At 49.9% G+C, this 21,333-nt stretch overlaps 1 protein-coding gene across 4 annotated transcripts in view; it reads left to right on the top strand.

Annotated features, from left to right (window-relative positions):
* AP2B1 (adaptor-related protein complex 2, beta 1 subunit) overlaps positions 1–20,281 on the top strand; it is a 75,570-nt gene extending 55,289 nt beyond the window's left edge. For 3 of the 4 annotated variants that reach the window (XM_009885131.1, XM_009885130.1, XM_009885128.1), the window contains 5 exons: positions 188–317; positions 9,342–9,426; positions 10,173–10,259; positions 18,673–18,827; positions 19,921–20,281. In XM_009885131.1, the coding sequence (XP_009883433.1) occupies positions 188–317; positions 9,342–9,426; positions 10,173–10,259; positions 18,673–18,827; positions 19,921–19,995 (532 nt within the window). In that variant the 3' untranslated portion in view covers positions 19,996–20,281. Of the gene's footprint in view, positions 1–187; positions 318–9,341; positions 9,427–10,172; positions 10,260–18,672; positions 18,828–19,304; positions 19,314–19,920 lie in introns of all 4 variants that reach the window. The other variant, XM_009885129.1, reaches the window with a different exon arrangement.
* Positions 20,282–21,333: the final 1,052 nt, after the last annotated feature.

The raw sequence follows: 21,333 nt of genomic DNA, 5'->3' as shown, positions 1-21,333 counted from the left end.
CTGATTGTTTCCTGTGCCTTGTCCTACTTTGAGTGTCTGCTGTTTTGAGCTGTGTTTCTCCCCTGGAGTACCAGCAGGGGCAGCTCAGGAGCAATGGGAAGATGCGCCAGCTCGTGCTTGGCAAAAAGGGAATAGATGTTGGGCGATGCGGTGCTGCTCTCGTCACCTCTGTCTTTCTCTTGCCCAGCTTTGGGGTCATCCCGAGCACCCCACTGGCCATTCACACGCCTCTGATGCCAAACCAAAGTATTGATGTCTCCCTGCCCCTCAACACTCTGGGACCAGTCATGAAAATGGAGCCTCTGAACAACCTCCAGGTAAGGATTGTCTTGTTTGGGGCTGGGGGGGGAGATCAGCAGGTGCTCAGCCCGGTTTGTTTGGCTCAACACAGTGTAGTAAGACTCTAGTAACAAGATACCATGTGTATAGGGTTAGCAGGCAGACCTCATGGATGTGGGCCATGAGTCTGGCCAAAACTTCTTCCTATTCCTTTTTCTAGTCTCTTCCAGGAGGACTGAAGCAGACATTTCTTGAATCTTGTGAGTTTGCCTTTTCAGACACCTCAAACCCACTGCTTGCATCTGTGTAGTCTAAGGTCTTTGCTCCAGAAACACTTCTGTAAACTGGGCGAGAGGTTTGGTTGGGCTTATGAACCAGAGCTGGTCTGAACAGAGAAAGCGCGTGCCTGGGGCGCAGCAGGCAGTGAGCGCTGTCGGCAAGAATGGAGGCAATTAAAGGAATTGCAGGAAAGATGGCAACTGCTGAGTGATTAATATTTCTCTAGTGCTCTTAACTTCCAGGTGCTTTACAAAGGCATTGGCACATCCCTGCCCCAGATAGCTTAATCCAAGGCAAACAAGATGTGTTCCAGGAAAGGCAGAGGAGCAGTGACGTAAGCAGCTAATGTTTCGTTAATGAGGCTGTCGCTGCGTGTCAGGGACAGCATTCCCTAGAAGAGATCTTTTTATCAGACTGGGCTGCCAATCTGATAAAGGCATGACAGATCCAGGGAGATGGTCCCTTCTGGTTTGGACCAGAGACTGTCTCCATCGGTCCTGGCGTGCCGTGGGGACGTTGGTCTTGCAGTACTCATCAGGCAGACGCTTCTCCCCGCGCAGAGGCTCTTCCCCACTGCTGCCATGTGCAGCCACTCTGTGGAGCAGAGCTCAGCGAGTGGCTCCTGCCTTTGCTCTGTGTAGCTGGGCTCTCCAGGATGACTTTCCCAGTATCCCAAAAGTGCGGTTAGCTTGCACCGTAGCATGTCTCACTTGCCTCGAGTCTCCAGGAGATGGAACTAAGTTGGGTTCCTATAGCATAGCAGCCCATGGAGGGGAATATTTTGAAGCAGCTCATTCTCTTTTTAGATTAGGAGACTGCAATGGAAGTTACTATTTATTCTGCCTGAGCAACTGTTTTTTCCCTTCTTTTGACTTCCATTCTGGGGCTTATGACTTATTGATGAGTCTTTGGGCAAACAGCTTGAAATAGCTTCTTTGGCGCTCAAACGAGCAGTCCTACACTCCGGCTCTGAGCTCAGTCATGCGACTGGGGGAGCATGCGGACAGTGAATGAATTACATGTGCTTGTCTTCCCCAGAGGGTTCTTCCAGCCTGTGGAAAAGCTGGATTCCCTCCGCGGCCAGGTCACGAGGATGTGGTTGCAGCATTGCATTTGGGTCAGCTGTGGTAAAACCTACCTCCTGCTCCGAAGCAAATTTGGAAGTCTCTAGGAGGTGACGGTCCTGATCTGCCTCCATAAGACCCGGGACTCTCTCAGCGAGGCGTTCTCAAGTTGCTGCTTCCTTTGATCAGGAAGGAAGTGAAGTATTTAGGTTATTAAATCTCTAAAGGAATCGGAACACGGTTTGTTTCTTGTAGCATCTTCTGATAGAACAAAGCAAAGAGACAACGTGCGAGGAAACCTCCAGCTACCTTATACCGAGACAGCGGAGCATTCATTAGTGCCAGACTTAGTTGCTAATTTGCTAGCGCTCTCATTGCCATAGAAGTTGGCTGCCCTTTTACAATTGGGGAAGCTGCCATATGGAGTAATAGTATATTTCTCTGCAAAGAGTTGAATCATGATAGCAGATGCCAAGTTAAAAAGAGCACTCCCCTTACTTTTTTGACAGCAGTGGGTTTGATGGAGATCTGTCATTGCCCTGACAGCCGAGGCGCTGGTTTTGTTTGGTGAGTTCATGTAGAGATTATCTGTCTTGAAACATTCAGAAATCGGTTTGGTGACCTACTTAGGGAACAATTTATAGCATAATATAGGAGTAGAGAATACAAATGTTGCTGTATTCATTGAAGAACCAAAACACTCATCAGATTGAATTTGCTTAATGTGGTGTTTTTTTTCCTGAGCTGGGGAACTTTGAAGTAGATGCAAAGCTGGTTTGAACCTGAGGACCTTATGTTCATCTCCTGTTCTGGTGGGGGTTTTTTGTTTTAGTAACAAGAAAAATAAGTCCTGAAGTAACCAAACTGATAGCTTTCAACTTTTTGTCATGTTAATTAGAAACTTCAAAGACTAGTTGTACGTTCCTTAGGCAACTATTTCAGAAGTAATGAATTCAAGTCTTGTTCAGGTTATTTTTATTACCGTTTCTAATCTCTCACCCAGTACAGCTGGTTTAATCTTAACATTTGTAATCATGGAAAGAAACTGAAATATGGAACAAGTTAACAAAAAAAGCCATTTTTACAAGAAGATGAGGAAGACTGAAATATTTTCAGAGGCTTACTCAGGTAAAATATAACTATGGTTCCCACCTGAAAAGTCTTCTGTTTGCCAGTCACACTGCACCTCGTGATAATGAAGGGCAGGCTTCTCCCTCCCCCCCAAAGCAGTGATGATAATTTGACTGATAATCTGACCTGGTGACTCGGATTCAACGCCCAGTCAAGCAAGCCGAAGTTAGACTGGGCGCAGCACTGCAGAGCTGAACAGACTCCATCTCCGCTCTCTACCTCATCTTTTTCGCTTCTTGCAGATTAAAAAACCGCTGTCAGAATGGCTTTGCGATATGCCTGTTGCGAAAAAGCATCCTAGTGATTTGTGTGCTGCTAAATTCTGCTGGGGGACGCTCTCGCAGTGCCGTGTCAGCACAGAATCACAGAATGGTCAGGGTTGGAAGGGACCTCTGGAGATCATCCAGTCCCACCCCCTGCCAGAGCAGGGTCACCTACAACAGGTTGCACAGGACGGCGTCCAGGCGGGTTTTGAATGTCTCCAGAGTGGGAGACTCCACAACCTCTGTGGGCAGCCTGTGCCACTGCTCCACTACCCTCAAGGTAAAGAAGTTCCTCCTCATGTTAAGATGGAACTTCCTATGTTCAAGCTTGTACCCGTTACCCCTCGTCCTATCACTGTGCACCACTGAAAAAAGACTTCTCCCATCCCCCTGGCATCCTCCCTTTAAGTATTTGTAAGCGTTAATAAGATCCCACCTCAATAGCAGTTCAGAGGCTTCCTGGCACTTGTGGGTGCTGTGGTCCCCCTGCCCAGAGCTGCCTCTGCAGAGCACAGCGCTCGGAAGCGATAACAACCTCTCGCCCAAAGGCACGTGAGAGGCCGTGTTGGGCTTCACAAGTATTTGATAGCTGTGGCTCGTTTGCCAGCCGGGGAGATGGCTCTAGGAGTTGTACAGGCTTGTTTGGGTCCTGTAGTTGCCTTTTCACAGTCAAAGCAGTGAGACCCCTCTGATGACACGTAGGCTGTCGGGCTGGTACCTGGTGGAAGACATGGGCTGATGGGGTATCTGTGCCACCGTGTGTATGAGACCTTGAGCTCTCAAAGAGGAGAATAGGTTCCAAAATAGGGATTTGCATTGATGAGGAATCTTCTTTCCAGATACTTCTTTGGCTTCAAGTGAAATTTGGAATAAGAGAATGCCTGGGATGAAAGCCTTTCTATGCTAAAGAGAACCAGTGTTCCTAATAAACGGCCTTTCAAGGGCTGTGAAATGCTGTGAAATCAGAGTACCTGATTTGTTTGTTGGGGTACATGTGAATTGCTCCCCTAACCCTGGAAAGGCGTGAAGTGGAGCCAGCCTGCTGCGAGAGTTTCGGAGCTCAGGCCTGGCCTGTCATGTCACGAATATGGCCATCTCTTCTGTGAGATGGTAACCCCTCGCAGGAGATGATACAATCGAAAACAAGCTGCAGGGACTCCAGAGCAGCAGCGACTCTGCCTGAGCCCGGGGCATTGCCATTCTCTCGGGACCCACATTCAAAATTAACAATCAATGTCTTGCATTCCCCGGTGTTACCTGCTGTCAGCTGCCAGGGCTGTTTGTTGCAGATACTGAGTGTGCAGCTGAAAGAAGCAGAGCTTCAGTTTTCAAAAATTGCCCGTAAAAGGATCTGGCGAGTATTGAAAGGGAAGGATCTGCCAGCTGCATTTCTTCCTGAAAAGTGTCGCTTGGGAACGAAGACCTCTGCCTTGCTGCTGAGCAGTGTGAGGTGCAGAACATTTTTATTTCTTGCAGTGAGTTTGGCAGAACGTTTCTATAAAGGCAGATGAAAGTGCAGCTTCTTCATTGAGAAAAGATCGGTCTTGCTAATGCACATTTGTCCTTCCGCACTCAGGTTTGCTGTAACTCATCACCCGTGCTCCTCCGCTCTCCAGTGTCTCGCTGGCAATGCAGAACCGCTGGAGCTCTCATTCATCAGAAGTGTTAATGTATCTCGGGTCACAAATGCAGAGTTCTCGGTAGTTGGGAACAGATTTCACACATTCAACACTCCATGAAAACACGGCTGAGAATCGGTGTGAGCAGCAAGTCCAGCCAGCAGATATTCTCCCCGCAGAGCCTGCTTGATAAATGGCACGATATCTGCCTGTGTGGGAGCGGTGGCAAAATTACTGGACCAACCACCCCAGAACAGCCTTGGGTGGCTGGATGTGGAAAGTACTTCCTTGGGTTTGTTGCCTAGGTTATTTTTTTTTTAACAGCCTCTGCTAGGGAGAGTCTTTTTCCAGCAGAGAACCCTCCTGGGAGCTCCCCGAATTAAGGACTCGGATCACAGCTTTGCGTCTGCAACCAGTTCCTAGCTCAGCTGCGGAAGGCTGCTGGCTTGCCGACGAAGGGCAGGTCTGCCACATGGTACGGCACATTTGATAAAAAAAAAAAATGTACGTTTTGAACTTCCAAGCACAGCCGGGCGCACGCGAGAGCGTCGCCCTCCCAGTAACTGGCTGTTCCCTGACTGTTGACGTCAAGCGATGTGCCCGGAGCTGACAGCCGCAGCCGGGGCGCAGCACCCGACCTCGCTCTCCGCGCACAGCTCCGCTGCCCCGGCTGCGGACTTGTGCGGTTGGAGGTAGAGCACACGGCTGGCAGCGGCTGTGGAGAGCCTGCAGGATCCCCAGAACCCTACCTGTCAAACAGAAGGAAGTGAAGTAGCTCGCACTCCCTGGGGGCATCTGACAGCCAGAGCAGCAGACTGTCGCTGAATAAGCCACGACCTTGTGCTGGCAGAGGTAAAAAAGACTCTGCAGAGGAGAGTTCTTCTCGCCTTAACAGTTTGGCTGTTACCAAGCTCTAAAGCAAAACCCAACTTTGAAGCAAATCCTTAATTTAGTGTAGGTGCTAATGGGATTCCAAGTGGGTATGTTGTGTACTTGCTGCTGATGGAAAGCATCTGTGTTGCTTTCAGACTTGACTTTGAAAGTCGCTTCTTATGCTCAAGTCTGGGATTTAAAGCATCAGAAACCTACACTGTTGAAGAAAATAACTTAGCATTGTTCTTATGAGGTACCTCTTCCCCAAAATACCGTGTGTTGGCTATCAGAGGGTCGCGCTGCAAGAAAGGACATCAGAAGGGCGCTCATGCTGCGAGGTGAGCAAATGTATTTCAGGGGTTATTTCTAGAGGTGCTGCTTCCTCTAGTCAGATCATGAACAAGATGTAAGTGATTTGGAACCCTGTTCCAGTTTTTAGTGGGCTCTCACCTTTTCAGCAGCGAAGCATCACACGAAAATCTGGCACCTTTTGACTTTTATCCCTCAGAAGCTTTGTAGTCTGCTTGACTAAATTCACAAGGTAGTAATATATTTATTTTTTTCCTCCTTTCAAAAAGATCACAGATGGAAAGCCATTTTTATTTAAAACGCTTCTGTTTCAACTTTCAAATGTCTGAAGCTGAAGGTCTTGTTAAAGATGTAATAGTTCATGTCCCGGTCAGCAGGTTAAAGCTGCAAAGCCACAGGCAAAGTTAGTCTGGACTGGAGGATTTATTGAATGCAAGTGGAGGTTCCTTTCAAGCATGTTAAACCTGGAGAGACCTCGCAGCTGCTGGTATCACTTTAGATGTCACCGATTGTCTCAGGTCCACGTTCCCACCTGAGGAGCACTGGCCTGTTTTGGCAAGTGGCTGTTGTTAGCTACTCGGTTTCTCTCAGGCGCAGCTGTGGATCTGCTTTCTGCCTGTGGTCGCTCTCGTAGGCTGTCAGATGGCATCGGATGCTCCTGATGTGGCGGTGCAAAGGTCGAAGCGTGACCTTGGGAAGCTGTTACCAACTGGTAGGGGCCTCTTAGCCTCCTCTGGGTGCAAGTTTCCCCATCTGGGTATCTGCAAGTGCCTTGTCACGTACCAGATCTTGGAGACCACAGCGCTAACAGTGCGTGCCTGGCTGGCTGGGGGAAGTATGTGGCGTTGGAACGATGGAAGCAAATCTTGAAAAGCTTACCAGTCTTGTCCCAGTGCTATAGGTTTAAGGACACTGTAGCTTTTTCCTTTCCTGTTTGCAGAAGGTGTTTGTAACAGCTGGTTTCAGCATCATTACAGATCCTTGCAAGGTGACACGTGATGACATTACTGAACCCAATGATGCAGTTCGGGAGGGAGGCTGGTGTGTGGCTTGCTTTTCTTTGCTGGGAAGAAATTGCTCTTCAGAGCATCTTAATTGGGTGGCTCTCCAGAGTATAGCCAAAGCAGCTTACTCAGTATGTTTCTGCCGAGTTGAGAAGCAGGTCAGCAGATACCTTTTTATAGCATTCTTATAACTGCAGGGACAGGGTTAGCATATTAATTTGGAGCGTGCCTCTAGAACCGTGACTGGAGAGAAGGCACTGCTTTCCAGCCCCTCTTGTAAGAAACTGCTGTTGTATGGCAACAACAATTAGCTACAAAAGCTAAGTGATCTCTATTGTTCTAAGGCAAGGCAATTAATCATTAAATCAGAGTTGGAAAAGATCTTGGGTCATGCGGTGTAGTCCCTGCTATGCTTTGTTGTTTTGCTACAGTTCCTCTTACTGAGAGCATTGTCAAGGCTGATTTTAAATACTCCAAGCACTGGACCTTCTCTCTTCCTCAGGAGAATTTTGTGCTGCTTAATAATTCTCACTGTCAAGTTTTCCCAGACATTTAGCCTAAATCTTTCCTCTTCTTGCTCATCTCCATGACTTATATCCAAGCATAGCATCTGGACTGGCTACACTGCTGTCCCTTCCCCAGCTCTCCCCTCCCACACTCGGAGTTGGGTTTTTGGCTACCCATCCAGTCTGTTCAATCACATTTTGCAGAGGTGAATCACTTAGGTCCATCCGCCAGTCTGCTTTTGCTCCTCTGGCATCGGTGCCTCTAGCTCAAACACTAGACGCTCCAACTCCAGCAGTCGAAGCGTGTATCACCTCCCCATTACAGAAGACCGTTTCCTTTCTTTTTTTTTTTTTTTTTTCCTAGGTTGCACCATAATTTCCATGGTTTTAGCAGGCTTTAAACTAATCCCTTCTTAAGCTGGTTTGCACCGTGGGAATTAAATATAAGCTGCTACCTTTAGTGATGGCTGAAAGTAGAAACCCCACAGGCTGTCACATCTACCTTTCTGCTGCTGCTTGCACTTCTGAGACCTTCCCAATTGCTACAAGAGTTCATTCGGAAGTTTGATCTCCTACCACTTGTCCTCTGGCTTGCGTGCATGTCTAATCAGCTGACTTGTGTTTGAATTATGTGGTTTATTCCCCTCCCCTGTCTATCCGCAGCTGTTTTTACTGACATTTGGGGGGGTCTTTCTAAACCCACCACTATGGGACAATAGATTTTCTCAGCAGCACACTAATGTATGTAATTATTAATGTGAATGGAGTTTGTCTTGGCGTAAATCTTTGTAGCAGCGAATTAATTTCTTTGGCTCAGCATTTAGCATGGTCTGGTTTGTGTTTCAGCTGGCTGACAAATTGGAGAACTCGGGGGATTTTTCTAAGTAGGAGCTCAAACGGCTCCCGAAATTCAGGGCTCCGCACGCGACCTCAATTCGAGGTCTCTCTTCCAGGTGAAGTTTCCTTCGCTGCAAGCAATGGCAGGTGTCTGCTGAACTGTACTCCCATGACAGGCTATCGCTGTGCAGGATGATGTGAGGAGAGCGTGAGAGGCATAGAAATAAAGCCCAGAGCTACCTTTTTCTGTGCTATATTATGACAGTGCACTTTCTCAGACCTCCAGTTTGCTCCTGCTGTACCGTCAGCTCTCAGCCTGGGGAAAACTCAAAGTGAGATCGCTCTCTGTGTTAGCGGAGATTAGTCGGTAATGTGGTAAGCACGTGTGATAAAAGGCAATCCAGTGCATCTCCCCGGCTGGCGGAGTTTAATGACACTGAGAATTAAGTCTTCTGTCGAATGATCTGTTTTTTTACCTGCCCCGAGTGCTCTGTAGCAGGGATTTCTGCTTCCAGGAATCGATACCCGGCACACGTTCACTATATGGCTTTCATAAAGGCAAAGGCAGGAGATGGGAGATGCTGTAAGGAAGGTGCAGGCGGTGGACCAGCTTCAGGCTTTCTAGAAAGTGTCCGGGCTGAGATACGGCTAATCAAGGAGTCTGTGTGTTTGGACATGTCTGACAGCTGGGGGTGAAAATAAAGAATACACGGGGGTTTGGAGCTGGGGAACTACAAGAGAGAGATGGCAAAGAGGTGTTGGGGGGAAGCTAGTGTGCAATATGACAAGCATGATAGTAGAGGTGTGCAGCCAAGAGATGTGAACGTACCTCGGGGGTGGATGAAGGGAGGGAGAGGCTGAACGTGAGCAGGGATGCTGGCTGTGACCCCGTCGCTGCGAGCGCCTCTGAAGCAGCGTGGCGAAATGCTCATAGGAGAAGATTGAGCAGCTTTTAGTGAAAATGGAGTAAGCGCAGAGGGGTGGGACTGATCCTTGTCTGAAACTACCCAGAAGCTCAATAACATCTATCCAGGTGGTCTCACGTCCAGAGCTGGCCTCTGCTCGGGGACAGCGCGCCGGGGTGCGTGGGCAGGCGGTGAAATTGTGCAGTCTTTGGGATCCCGTTGGACTTCCAGCTGGTAGAGATGCTTTAACCCTCCTGTTTCTTCTATGACAGGTGGCTGTGAAAAACAACATTGATGTCTTTTACTTCAGCTGCCTAATTCCTCTCAACGTGCTTTTTGTAGAGGATGGCAAAATGGGTGAGTGCTTTTAGGTTTGTGGTCAGCTAGACCGTGCTCGCAGCGCCCAGCTGGGTGCAGTTGTCCCATGGCTGAGATTCACACGGGCTTGGCCACGAGCTTCGTGCCAGTGCATCTCAGCAGCCTGAATTGATCTGCAGTGGTTTGGTACCGTGTCCCTGTTGTCCTGCAACTCCAGTAGTTACCAGTACCCAAGTCTCTGATTCTCTCTGCTGGGCAAGGGGTGGATCTGTTTTCTTTGAAACTGATTTTGGGGGTATTTTTCTTTTTCTTTTTTTTTGTTTTTGTTTTTTTGGAGGGTTTGGTTCGCTCATGGCTCTAGGGTTTGCCCCCATACCACTTTCACTGTAATTCATGTATTCCTGGTCACCTTTATTAAATTGTTGTTTGAATTGGCTGGGAAGCTGCTTGAAAAGCCGCTTTCACTAGTGTAATCCTAAATGTGTGGCTCTCCTTCCTTCTTGTCAAATCCTGCCTGTTCTTGGTTTGTAAACAGCTCATATGGCAAAGACGGTCTCTGGTTTGGAAGCTCCAAAATCCATCAAAGCTTTGCTGCTTTTACAGTGAGACTGAAGTTGTTATAGGAGCAAATCCTGGATCCGACAGGATCAAGGGCAAAATGATCACAGGGCAAAATGTGACCAAAAGATCTTTTGTGTCTCTACCTTGTATCATTCTGTGGTGAATTAATTAATGCTTTGGTCCTCTGAGGATCCAGGAGTGCTGATTGTCTTTCTCGTTTCTAGAGCGCCAGGTCTTCCTTGCCACATGGAAGGATATTCCAAACGAAAATGAGCTTCAGTTCCAGATTAAAGACTGTCACCTGAATGCCGGTGAGTAGCTTAATTCTACCATGCTGAGAGCACTTTTGATGCACTGGACATCACCTTATTAATAACATTGTCTATAGCTAATGGGTAGATGGGTATTGCATCCATGAACAGAACAGGCTTGGATCCTAGGGCTTGTTTCAGTAAAAGCTTTAGCTGAGTCCCCATAAAAGCACATCTGAAATCCCAGTTTTCAGATGTTACCTGTCTGTTTTCTCCTTTCGTTGTGGACTTTGCGTTCTTCTTTCTCTTCTTTGTCTCTCTGCAAAGCTGCTCTTTTGAATAGAGCTGAATAATGTGTTGGGGCTGTTCAGCCATCCTATTCTGCCGCTGTGTGTGTCAGGCAAGGTGTTTCAGCCCCGACTTTAACCTACTGCATAATCCTGGGCCAGTCACTTCGCCTTTCAGCATCTTTCTTCTTTCTGTTGTGAAAGAGTAACCCTACAAACCACTATAAAATGTTTTGACATCTATGCAGGACAGGCCACGTGAGAAGAGTTTTGGTCTGCTGTTGTTAGCTGCTGTATTGATTCGCTTTGATCAAACTCTGTCCTGTTCAGCTCCGTGTTTAGCCGTCCAGTTGCCTCTGTGAGCATCCTACTTGTACGTGTGACCTTACTACTGCTGAAGGATGAGGGAGCATAAAAAAAGCGAAATGAGGCCAGTGTAGCAGCTTTGCTCCTGTTTGAGAGGTTCTGGACAGGAGCCAAGTGATTCTACCAAAAGCTGCTATGTTTCGTAGAGGAAAAAAGTGTCCCTATTGATTACAAGCCCTGTAACCCTTTTATTCTCTCATGTCTGCTCTTACACAATGAACACCCTCTTGCTTCAATTGCAGACAGAAACCATGGGTCTCTTTGTACTCATAATTATTACTATTTTGGAATATAAAAGATGGAGCTCACAAGAAGGGGGGGGAAAATAGCAGCTGTTGGACCTTATGACTTCATTTCACTGTGGGGTTTCAAATGAGAACAACCTCTGCGCCTCCCCCAGTCCTCCCTCTGCTCCGACCCAGCCTGGTGTTCCCTCTCCCCCCGCACTGCGGTGCTGCTGCCGTCGGTGCTGCCTTCTGCCCCGGCCGTGCCCTGACCGCGCTCTCCAGACCTCTTTGCATCTCTACCCACAAGTGTTGGTAGCTTCTCGTGTTTGGCACTGGCTAGCGGAGGGTGTAGTTGGGAGGGAGAAAGGGGATGTGTGTGGCTGGGAAGATGAGCACTGGTCATCCTGCAGACTGGCCCGTACCCCCTACTCCCTCCAGAAGAAAAACGTCAGGAGATGTGGAGTGACGGGTAATGCTCCCCGTTCAGGGAGGGTTTGCCAGCTCAAGACCAGACTGCTTGCCCAGGTCTGCCTGAATTGGTGATATTTGGTGGAGAACATGTTACTAGCTTTCAGGGAGAGCATGGGAATGTGAGGTGGTTTCTTTGCAGCGGTATCTGTAGCCATTGCCAGGGCTCAGACAAGAAGAGACCTCTCTCGGTGCTTTAGCAAGAGCCCTGGACGCAGTGCCTCTCCCGAGCAGGATCCGTCGCTTGGGTTGCTCGGGGGTTTGCAGGATCTGCCAGCCTCTTTGGCTTGTGTACGGGAGAAAGTGGGTCATGTCTCATATAAACAGATTTCAAACGCTTCCATCCGCTGAAGCTTCTGTTTTTGTCTTTCCGCTGTTGACACCTCCTCCCTCTTGCGACTGTACCGGCCGTTTCCTTCCTTGACCACCTGGGCTTCAGCACAGAGCAGGTCAATAGCTTGCAGGAGGGGAAACCAGGGAAATCTTGTGTGCTTGTCTTAGTCCCTTGTATTTTAACTGCTAATGCAACCTTGACTCAGTCTGCTGCTTGCCTTGATTTCGTCTAAGCAGTAACCTCCTCTCGTACAGACCACCCTAAGGCTGTCAAACCTGTCTGTACAAGGATCAGCAAAGCCCCAGACCCCGTGGAGGGCTGGGCTTCCAGCATCCTCAGGGATGGAGACTTCTCGTAGCGTGGCAAGCGGCTGGTGGTGCGTGCCAGGGCAGAGGCGACCTAAACTGGATGAGCTCTGATGGCAGCTGAATCCATCTTGCTCCTAGTTTATAACCAGAGGGAGGGTGCGTGCCTGGCAGCGTGCCGCAGCAGGGCGAGAGTCTTTCAAGATTCACAGTCTCGATCATTTAAATCCAGTGAAAATAGCCTCATTTTAAGCCACCTCCTTTCTTTTAAGAATAGCAGCTCTGGGTATAAAATCTTTAGGAACTTGATCCTTGTGGAGGAAAGACTGTTTCATATTCAAAAGACTCTCTTGGAGGAGATGCCTAAGCAGAATAAAGCTCTCGACCTGGGCTGTCGGCGGTTCTGTTGTTCACCATTGTAATACCACTGCGTGCGGCTCTTGTATCGCGGCATAAAGTAAGGTACGCAACGGCGGCCGTGGCAGAGCTGTGCAGAACAAAGTCTGCAGATTTCAACGGCTCCTAACTAAAACTTAGGAGGCGCTGGGGTTTTGCAGCCCTTGGGCACAGATGAAAAGCTTCTAAGCGCCGCCGGCGCCGCAGAGGTGTGCGGCCGCCGTGTGAATCGTTATCCCTCCTCCCGCATCCACTCGGATAAGTAATTCATGCCTAGCGTGAGCCCACCCACTTGGTGGCGAGTTGTCGTTGAGGCTCGGGGACGCGTCGCACCATTCATGCTTCGGTCTAACCGTTTCCAGCCCAGTGATGCGGATTTAGCTGTGAGCTAAAAATATACCTCTGGCTCCCAGTTGATGTGCCCTAATCGCAGCACCACCAGCCACTTCGAGAGAGCTGCGCGGCTGCGGCAGGCGTCGGACAGATGGAGCAGAGGGCGCCGAACGGCTGCTGCTGGGCAGAGGGTTGATCAGAAGCATGGTCCCTGTTCCCCCGGCGCCTGTCGTTTCTTCTGCTAGCTTGTAAAGAGCCTTTGCTTTCCTCACCGCTCAGATCTGGGCTGTTTCTCCACGGCGTGAGAAGTGGGGCTGAAGTTACGTGCAGAGATGCAGGAGGCCCTACTGAGCAGCTGAACAGGGGATGCTGATTTTCTTCAGTGGAGAAACTGAAATTTGAATTTCTTTTTCTTTAAATCGAAGTGAAATGGGCTTGGAAGGGGGATTTTTAGAGGGCTGGGATTTTATCTGTCAAGACAGCAGGTTGTGCGTTCCTTGTCCATCCAGGGCTGGCTGGCTGTTACTGTGCAACAGTCACCTTACAGCACCTCCTGTGTAAATGGCAGGCTTTTCCCCGGGTTATTTCTTTTGTTCTCTTAAACAAAAAGGAGAATAAACACGGTCCATCAGTGGAGATGCAGTGTGAATCTGCTCCCGGGCCTTTGTGGGGAAAAGATCCGTCCTGCGCCCACCAGGCGAGCCAAATAGGATTGACTGGAGCTTTGATGGTTTGCACCAGGGATGGCAGCAAAAGCTCCCGTCCCTGGCAGCTCACTCCGTAACGAGGCACAGAACAGCCAGAAAATCTTGGCTGCTGCAGGTAGCCCACGGCACCGCGAGCTGAAGCCTGGGATAAGGTGCCAGGCTGTGGGGTGAGGAGCAGGTACCCTTAAGCCGTAGAGCTTGCCTCTCTGATCCCTGTCTCCAGGGTCTTTGTTTCCAAAAAAAAAAAAAAAAAACAAGTCCTGGACCCTTGAAGGTATTCCCACAGTTCCCAGTGACTCAAAGAAATGAGTGCTTAATTCTGGGAGAGGGATTTGGGGCTCAGGTTCCCGGCGGTGAGAGCTGGCGCTGGCCTGAGGCTGTTCTTTAGGGCCGGAGCCGTATGGCCGTGGAGGAGCGAGTCTGTCTGGACTTGTATCGTGGGGCCGCGGTGTACTTACGATGCACTGCGCGTCTTGAATTCATTAGAGCTCTGTTTCATGCATCTGCCTCTTAGGAAGAGGTTATGATAGCGCTATGGAGAAAACCATATTCGGAAATACAACTTGTAATGAAAGCACAAGGTCATGGTTATGCCCAGGCATTCTCATCTCGTATGAATCCAGTGCTAAATTAATTGATTTGGGGCCTTTTAATGAAAATATAAGAATCTAATGCATGAAGATAGATTCACAGACTCTTACAGCTCAAATAATCTGGGTGCTGCTGGTACAACTATACCAGCTGAGGTTTCCCCTGCAACTGAGCGTGCGCTAAAGCTCAGTTTGCCTTGTTTACGCTGTTTTTTCAACGTGTGAAGTTTGATTAAATTTTAAAGGACCGCTACATTAAGCCAAGATATGCAAATCAGATTAGCTAAATGTTTTTCTTTTTTTAAATTCTGCTTACCCAAAACCCACAAAGTGAAAGAGGACAAGCTGACTTGCACATGGAGATTGAATGCCATTAAACAGGAGGCAATTAGCTGCTGTGCTGTTCAGCAGTTCTAGGAACTTTGGGTTTGCTTGCTTATTGCCGGTCCACAATTTGGTGTGAAACAACAGCTTTAGCGTTTGGAGTTGAATATGGCTTTATTGGTATGCAGTGGCCACTTTGTTTTGTCCCCCCCCACCCCCAAGTAATTTGCTAATGCTAGAACAAAGAGAATTGGGATTTTCTTGCTGGATCAAACTGGGACACAGTCATGTGCAAGCTTCCCTGGTATGGGTTTTTTTTCCTGTATGTGCAAATCTAGTATCCTGATCATTTAATAAATTATAGAACCCGTGCATATTACCTATCTTGGAAATGAATGTACTGTCATAATATTGACTACAGTGCCTCCCCACTGGATCCAAGTCTGCAGATGCGTTTGGTATTTGAATGCAGTTCTTGGCTGGATGCTCGGAACCATTCAGGTGTTACTAGAAACGGCTTGGGGATGTTTTCAGCTACCGCAGCACAAAATGTGGGGATTAATTTTTACTTTTTTACTGATATCCAGTGCTCGTTGCAAAATGCCACGAAGGTGCAAGTTCAAAAAAGGTATATTGTCGGTGTTGACTCCAAGTTGTGTGTGTCCTTTGTGAAAACTCCTGTTGTTGCCAATTGGTTCATCTTGGCTGTTTGAGTTTGGAAGTGAAATTCTTAACCTGTGTGGGTAGAAGATTTAAGCACGTCCTTTGCTTTACCTAGAGGGAAAGTGTTGTTGAAAAGAATTTAATTACTTCAGTGCAAGGGAGGAAACCTTGCCCAGCTGTTCTACACTGCGTGCAGGTCTTTCCACGTGTGCTATTTAGTTGTTGGACTGAGATAGAATAAAGAATTCTGTTTTTTAAAAAAAAAAAAAGAGGAGAAAAAAAAAACCACAAGGAAACAAACAAAATATCCCTGCAAGATGGACTGATGTCGAAGGCTTCCCTGGTGTTGGTGATGGGGAAATCTTTCTGTATCCTTAAGTTGTGCTTCAAGAGGGTTTTGAGAATAAGCACTGAGCCAAAAGAAGCGGCCCTGCGGAAAGTTGCTTAGCGAGGTCAGGTGTAGACACTGCCATCTTGCAGAACGACTTTGTGGCTCTGGTTTGCGGTGTCACCGGACCCCGTGTGTGCAGGGAGACGCGTCCCCAGGCAGCGTGGCTCAGCCCTCCTCCTCCCTGTGCCGGGCACTAACCAGGGCTCCGGCGGGTGCTGCGCTCTCACTGGGAAACCAGCAGCCCTCTTCAGAGCTGGGCTCAGCTCTCCGCTCCCAGCAAATACTTGCCTTTTTTAATTTTTTTTTTTTTTTTTTTTTTAAAAAAAAAGGCTGTGCTGTCACATGGCATTAGCGGTCCTGCCTTCAACCAGGCACAGCCTGGCACTGTTGCTTAGCAACTCTACCCGATCTCCAAAATCCTGACACTGGGGAGCGCAAGAGGGATGGGAGCTGCCGCTTGGGGGGAGAGGGGGTAAGGTCTTACCGGTCCCCAAATCGTGCAGAGGGAGGAGGCAGGAGGAGTTGGGCACGCCGAGCATCAGCACTCCAACCTGCTCGCAATCGCTCCAGGGGTCTGGCTGAGACAGGGTATGTTTTGTAGGGCTTTTTGTGCTTCTCAGGGGGTAACTGAGGTCAGGCAGGGAGGTGGAAGACAGGTTTTCCTAGGATTTTGCTCTGCCTCAGTTTCCCTCCCCGTATCCCCCTATGAGCACATCCCTGCATGGAAATCTGCCTCCCGGCAGAGGCAGCGGCTGTTTAAATTGCAAGAGGTGCCATCCCACGGTTGAAGGCTTTGGCGTAAGAGCAGCTGCTGTGCGGCCCCATCTCGCCCGCTGTGTCCCCGGAGCGCAGCTCCCCGGGCGGCAGGAGCGCTCCCTTCCTCTGCCGTCACACCGCGTGATGGGGCAGCAGCCCCGCAGCTGCCGAAATTACAGCTTCCCGCTTGCAGCCTTGCTTCCGACCCTGCACCCACGCTCCCTGGGGAATGCCTTTGCTCTGACAGCATCCCCCGGCGGAGGGGGAGACCGCTCCCGGCAGGAGTAGAGATTTGCTGGAGCAAGGCTTGAACCCTTGCCAGCAATTCCACTTCCAGGATACATGTCCAGAGGGGCTTCAGACCGGTGAGGTTTAACCACAGCCTGTTAAAATTGGACAAACAAAATCACATTTCGTACCAACGTTCCTTGCAAACAAGGATGCGTTCTCTGAGCCGGCACTTGTGTTGAACACCGTGCCTTCGCGAAGCCCCAGAGGCTGCTCTCGCTGGCTGGAGGGGCATCGGAGACGGGAGTTTGGGCTTCATCCCTAGTGGGTGATGTCCCCCCAGTGCGAGTTTCTCCCAGCCGCGCTCCCTGCGAGCAGGGGACTGCTCTGCATTGCCCCTTTCCCTCATCTGGATGAGTTTGTTGTATAGAGGAGGAGTAGAGGTGGGAGGAGGAGGAGACAGAGGGTTTTTAAGCAAAGGATCTCATTAGTTACTTATATCTGCCGGTTTCCATAGTAACTGGGGAAGAGAGGAAACCTAAATCGGAGTGTGCCTGGGTAGTTGGATGCCCGAACCCTCCTCAACCTGCACGCAGCCGCTGTGAAGCCTGGGGAGCGAAGGGGTTCAGCCCAGCCGCAGGCGAAGGGTCCGGGCTGCCCGCGGAGCCATTCCGCAGCTCCGGTTATCAACGCTGCCCTGGGGAGAGAGGCAGTGGATCCAGGTCTCCGCATCGCTGCGTGGATTTGTGGGGCTCTTTCTTTCCTGCTTCTACCATCCCCTGGTGCATGAACAGACTCTGCTGTCCCTTCTCTGATCCGTCTGTGCACCAGCACAGACTTGTGTCCGTTCACACCGATGCCGGCAGATCTCAGTGTCTGTAGGTGCAGGGATGGATTAGAGCTGCACGGTCACTTTGTGCTGCTTCCCTGCTGCTCTCCTGCTCCTCACGCTCCTTGAAATGGATCCCATGTTCCCAGTCTCTTGGCTTTCAGTGCAAATTGGTATGCGGCCATTTCTCTCCCTTGCTTTCTGTCGAAAGTGCCCGACCTGCTCATAATGGCCCAGCATAGATGGGGGTGTTCCACCCTGTCCCAGCAGGGAGCCTGAAGGAGTTAAATTGCTCCTGTTGGGCACCAGGAATGGGAATTTGCCAGTGATGCTTATCAGGTGTGGAGACCTCCTTCCTGAGCCTTCCACCCGCAGTGCGAATGTGCCCCTTTTCTGAGGGACACGTTCTGACTGAGGTTTGCCCAGCGCTGTGCTGTGCTGAGAAACCCCTTGGCATCCAAAGGCCGCTGGTTTGGGTCTGTGTGTTCTGCATATTTCCCTCTGTTCTTGTTTCTTTGAAAGGTCCCTGAGAAATAAGAAGTGTCACGGTTACATCTGTACAGGTCTCCAGGTGAAATCACACATCTACGAGTGCTGAGGTCATACAGTATGTTAAATCTCTATCACAGCCCTATGATCTACAAACAGATGTGTGTGGGTTTTTACCCTTTCAAGTGATTGCTTAAGACAAAACAAAAAACAAAAAGTATTTTTACTACCTTGTTAGGACATTGGTTTGACCAGAAGTGTCTGTTCGTGAGAGGGGGGCGAAGCAGGAGGGAGCTGTCGTGGTTGGGACGGGACCTCAGAACCAGGACTCGAGTGAGCCTCAGGCAGGGACCTTTGTTCTTCGCCATCATCTTCTGAGTTTTGGCTGCCTCCAGGTTAGCCTGCCTGGGGCTTGTTGGGAGTTGCAGATAGAGCAGAGTCCTCTTACCCTCTGAGCTGCAGGCTCTCGCCTTGATAAAGGCGGTAAGTCCTGAGTGACCCCGAGCAGTGAGCAGTAAGTGAATGCCCTGGAAGGTGGGCGAATACTTCACAAGGGATCACAGCCTGAAAAGAATGAGGTGGGTCCGTGGAAGCAAATTGGAATTATTTTTTTTTTTCTTCTTTGTGTCATGTCTGCTTCTGTCCCCAGGGAAAACTCTGGGACAGAAGTCAGCATTTCCATGTGCATTTGCATCCTGAGAATGCTCCTCTGAGCTCTCCTGTCTCTGCAGATGATGAATCTAAATTAACAGATGTGTTTTTCTTCCTTCTCTCTTGAAGACACCGTCTCCAGCAAACTGCAGAACAACAATGTCTACACCATTGCCAAGAGGAACGTGGAGGGCCAGGACATGCTCTACCAGTCTCTGAAACTCACCAACGGCATCTGGATCTTGGCGGAGCTTCGCATTCAGCCGGGGAACCCGAACTACACGGTGAGGTGTCGGACTGCGGAGGGCACGTGGTGTGGGCTGGGATCCTTCTAACTCCCCTTGCCCGTGGAGCCATTTCTCCCTGCTTTGCCTAATGTGCTTGTTTTGGGGGAGATCCTATTAATTCGAGGGGTTAGGAACGCCCACTGAACTGGAAAAAAAGTGAGAAACAAAAGAATTACAGTGCTCTGTCACCAGTGAGCTGGGATAATGCCCGCTCAGCAATGAGCAGTTACTTGCCAAGGTTACCCAGAGAGAAAGCCAAGAGACATTAGCGAGAAAGCACTGCCAGAATGCCCTTCCCCCTCTCATAAACAAGGACAAATTTATGCCCTGCCGCGTTCCTGCAGCGGAGACCGGCTGTCTGGATGTCAGAGCCTCTTTGGCCTTGTGCTGGCATCAGCCTGTGGCTGGTGGGAAGGCGCGTCCTGCATCGTGCACCCACATAGCTGTTCCCTTTACCTTTGCTCCCCTCCTGAGGACCTGTATGTCTGAGCATCCCCCTGTTGGAGGATTTATCTCCTGTTGGGAGCTGTTCCAGGAGTTTCAAGAGAAATCCGTGGTCTGGGGACCTGCGGGGTGAAAGCGAGCGTTGGAAGGTGATTTAAAATGTTTGCACAAGGATCGATGCCGCAAGCCTGGCCCCAGCCTGACCCCTGCTTTAGAAAGGGGTAACAGCCAAGTTTGTGTCCCTCAGGACTGAGCAGCAAATCGTCAGAAGCCCCCAGACTTAGCGCTGTGATTTACCACATGAGGGCAAGCAAGTCCCTTGTCTCGGGGTTTGGGGCAATGTCCCCTTCCTTCATGCCTGCAGAGGCACTTACGTTTGTTAAGGAATTGGGGAACCCCATGGTGGGAGATTGCTTTCTTCTACCTCCTCCTGCTTGTAGCGAGCTCTGAAAAGGCAGTTCGGTGTCGGTGACAAAGAAAGCGGTACCCAGGGGACGTATTCTGGATGACTGTCATCAGCGATGTCCGTGATCTGTCCAACCCACGCTGTAGGTCAGACATCTCCAATTGCCTTCGTGGAGATGGCAGAAAGCTCCTGCCTTCCTTTGCAGCACCGCTAACCTCTCCTCTTCTCTCCCCTCTGCAGCTCTCCCTGAAATGCCGAGCTCCTGAAGTGTCCCAGTACATCTACCAGGCCTACGATGCCATCTTGAAAAACTAACAGGAGCTCAGCCTGTGCCTCACCCTGCGGAAGGAGGGGGGAGAAAGGGGTCCCCAGATACTCCTTCACCACTGGCACGGGGAAAAGCACTCTTAACTGGAAGCAGCTGTATTCATGTGTAGGATTTCAGTCAAAGGCACTGATTAAACAAGGTAGCAATTAGTATCCACGTGCTAATGATGATAGGGAACAAACCCCTTTGATATTTTTAGCGTCCATGGAGTTTGTAACCACTGCTTCGACTACTCCCACGTCCCCCTCGCCCCTCACTCGTTGTCCGTTCTCGTGGGCTTCTCCATTTTGTGCCAATGTTCAGTGTTTTCTAAATGGCTTTAGGCGTAGTTACGATTTTGTAAAATACCGCTCATTGGAGAAAAAAAAACAACCAACAAGCAAAAACCACACGTCGGCTCATTAAAACAAGGCAAAAGTGTCGAAAACATAACACTGCACTTTATTTTATATTTTTATACATTTTTTTTGAGTTTTTCTATTGTAATTGGCTTAAAGGGAAGGCGATTCCAAGGAAGTATTGGGAGCCCTGCAGGGACGTCGGGCTCTAGCAGGGTGAGCGCAGCCTCGGGGAACTAGGAACAGAGCCATCAGTTCGGTCGGTGGAGGCGGATGGAGCCCTAAAGAGGGGGTTTTTTATTACACTTGTGCTGGCAGACTCGGCGCTGCTTTTGATGGTGTGTTTTCACTCCAGCCATCTCCCTGGCTCATTAGCTGCTGATTTGAGAAGTGAGGCTGCTTCTGTGTGGGGAGGAGCTGCAGACCCAGATTGATAACAGGACAGCGGTGAATGAAATGAAGGGAACGAGCCTGCTCTTAGAGCGAAAGGCTCTTGCCAGAGCTCCAGGTACGGTCTCTGCGTCCTCACCCATCCGCAGCCTCTCTTCTTCTTCTACTTTCCGTGCCTGCTGTGGCCAAACTGCCTTCTCGGCCATCCCCTGAGCTGTGCCACCTTCACCCAGCGCTGCGCTAACCCCAGCAATCCCCCAGGCTCGCCGTGGTAAATCCAAACATGGCGGTGCTGCTTCCCCGCCGGGGCTGCAGGCACCAGCCGTGCCCCCGGGGAGAGGGGCCGCTGCTGGCGGTGTCCCGGGGTGCCGTGGGGAGTGGAGCGGCTCTCCCTGTTCCCGCGCTGTCCCCCAAAACCCAGGCTGTGGCGTGATGGGAGATGGGTTTGGGCTTGGCGGTGTTTGCACCCCGCCTGCCTGAGGGCTTTGGGTCCCGGCTGGGCTGAGAGTCGAGCAGGTTGTGGAAGTGTTTCTTCCGTTTGCAGCTTAGCTCTGTGTGCCCAGAGGCACACGGTAACGAGGGCCAGTCGGGTTCCTG

This window comes from Charadrius vociferus, unplaced genomic scaffold, assembly GCF_000708025.1.
Source record: "Charadrius vociferus isolate BGI_N301 unplaced genomic scaffold, ASM70802v2 scaffold54, whole genome shotgun sequence".
Lineage (NCBI taxonomy): Eukaryota > Metazoa > Chordata > Aves > Charadriiformes > Charadriidae > Charadrius > Charadrius vociferus.
Note: the sequence above shows the minus strand (reverse complement) of the source record. Positions and strands in the feature narration are given on the sequence as shown.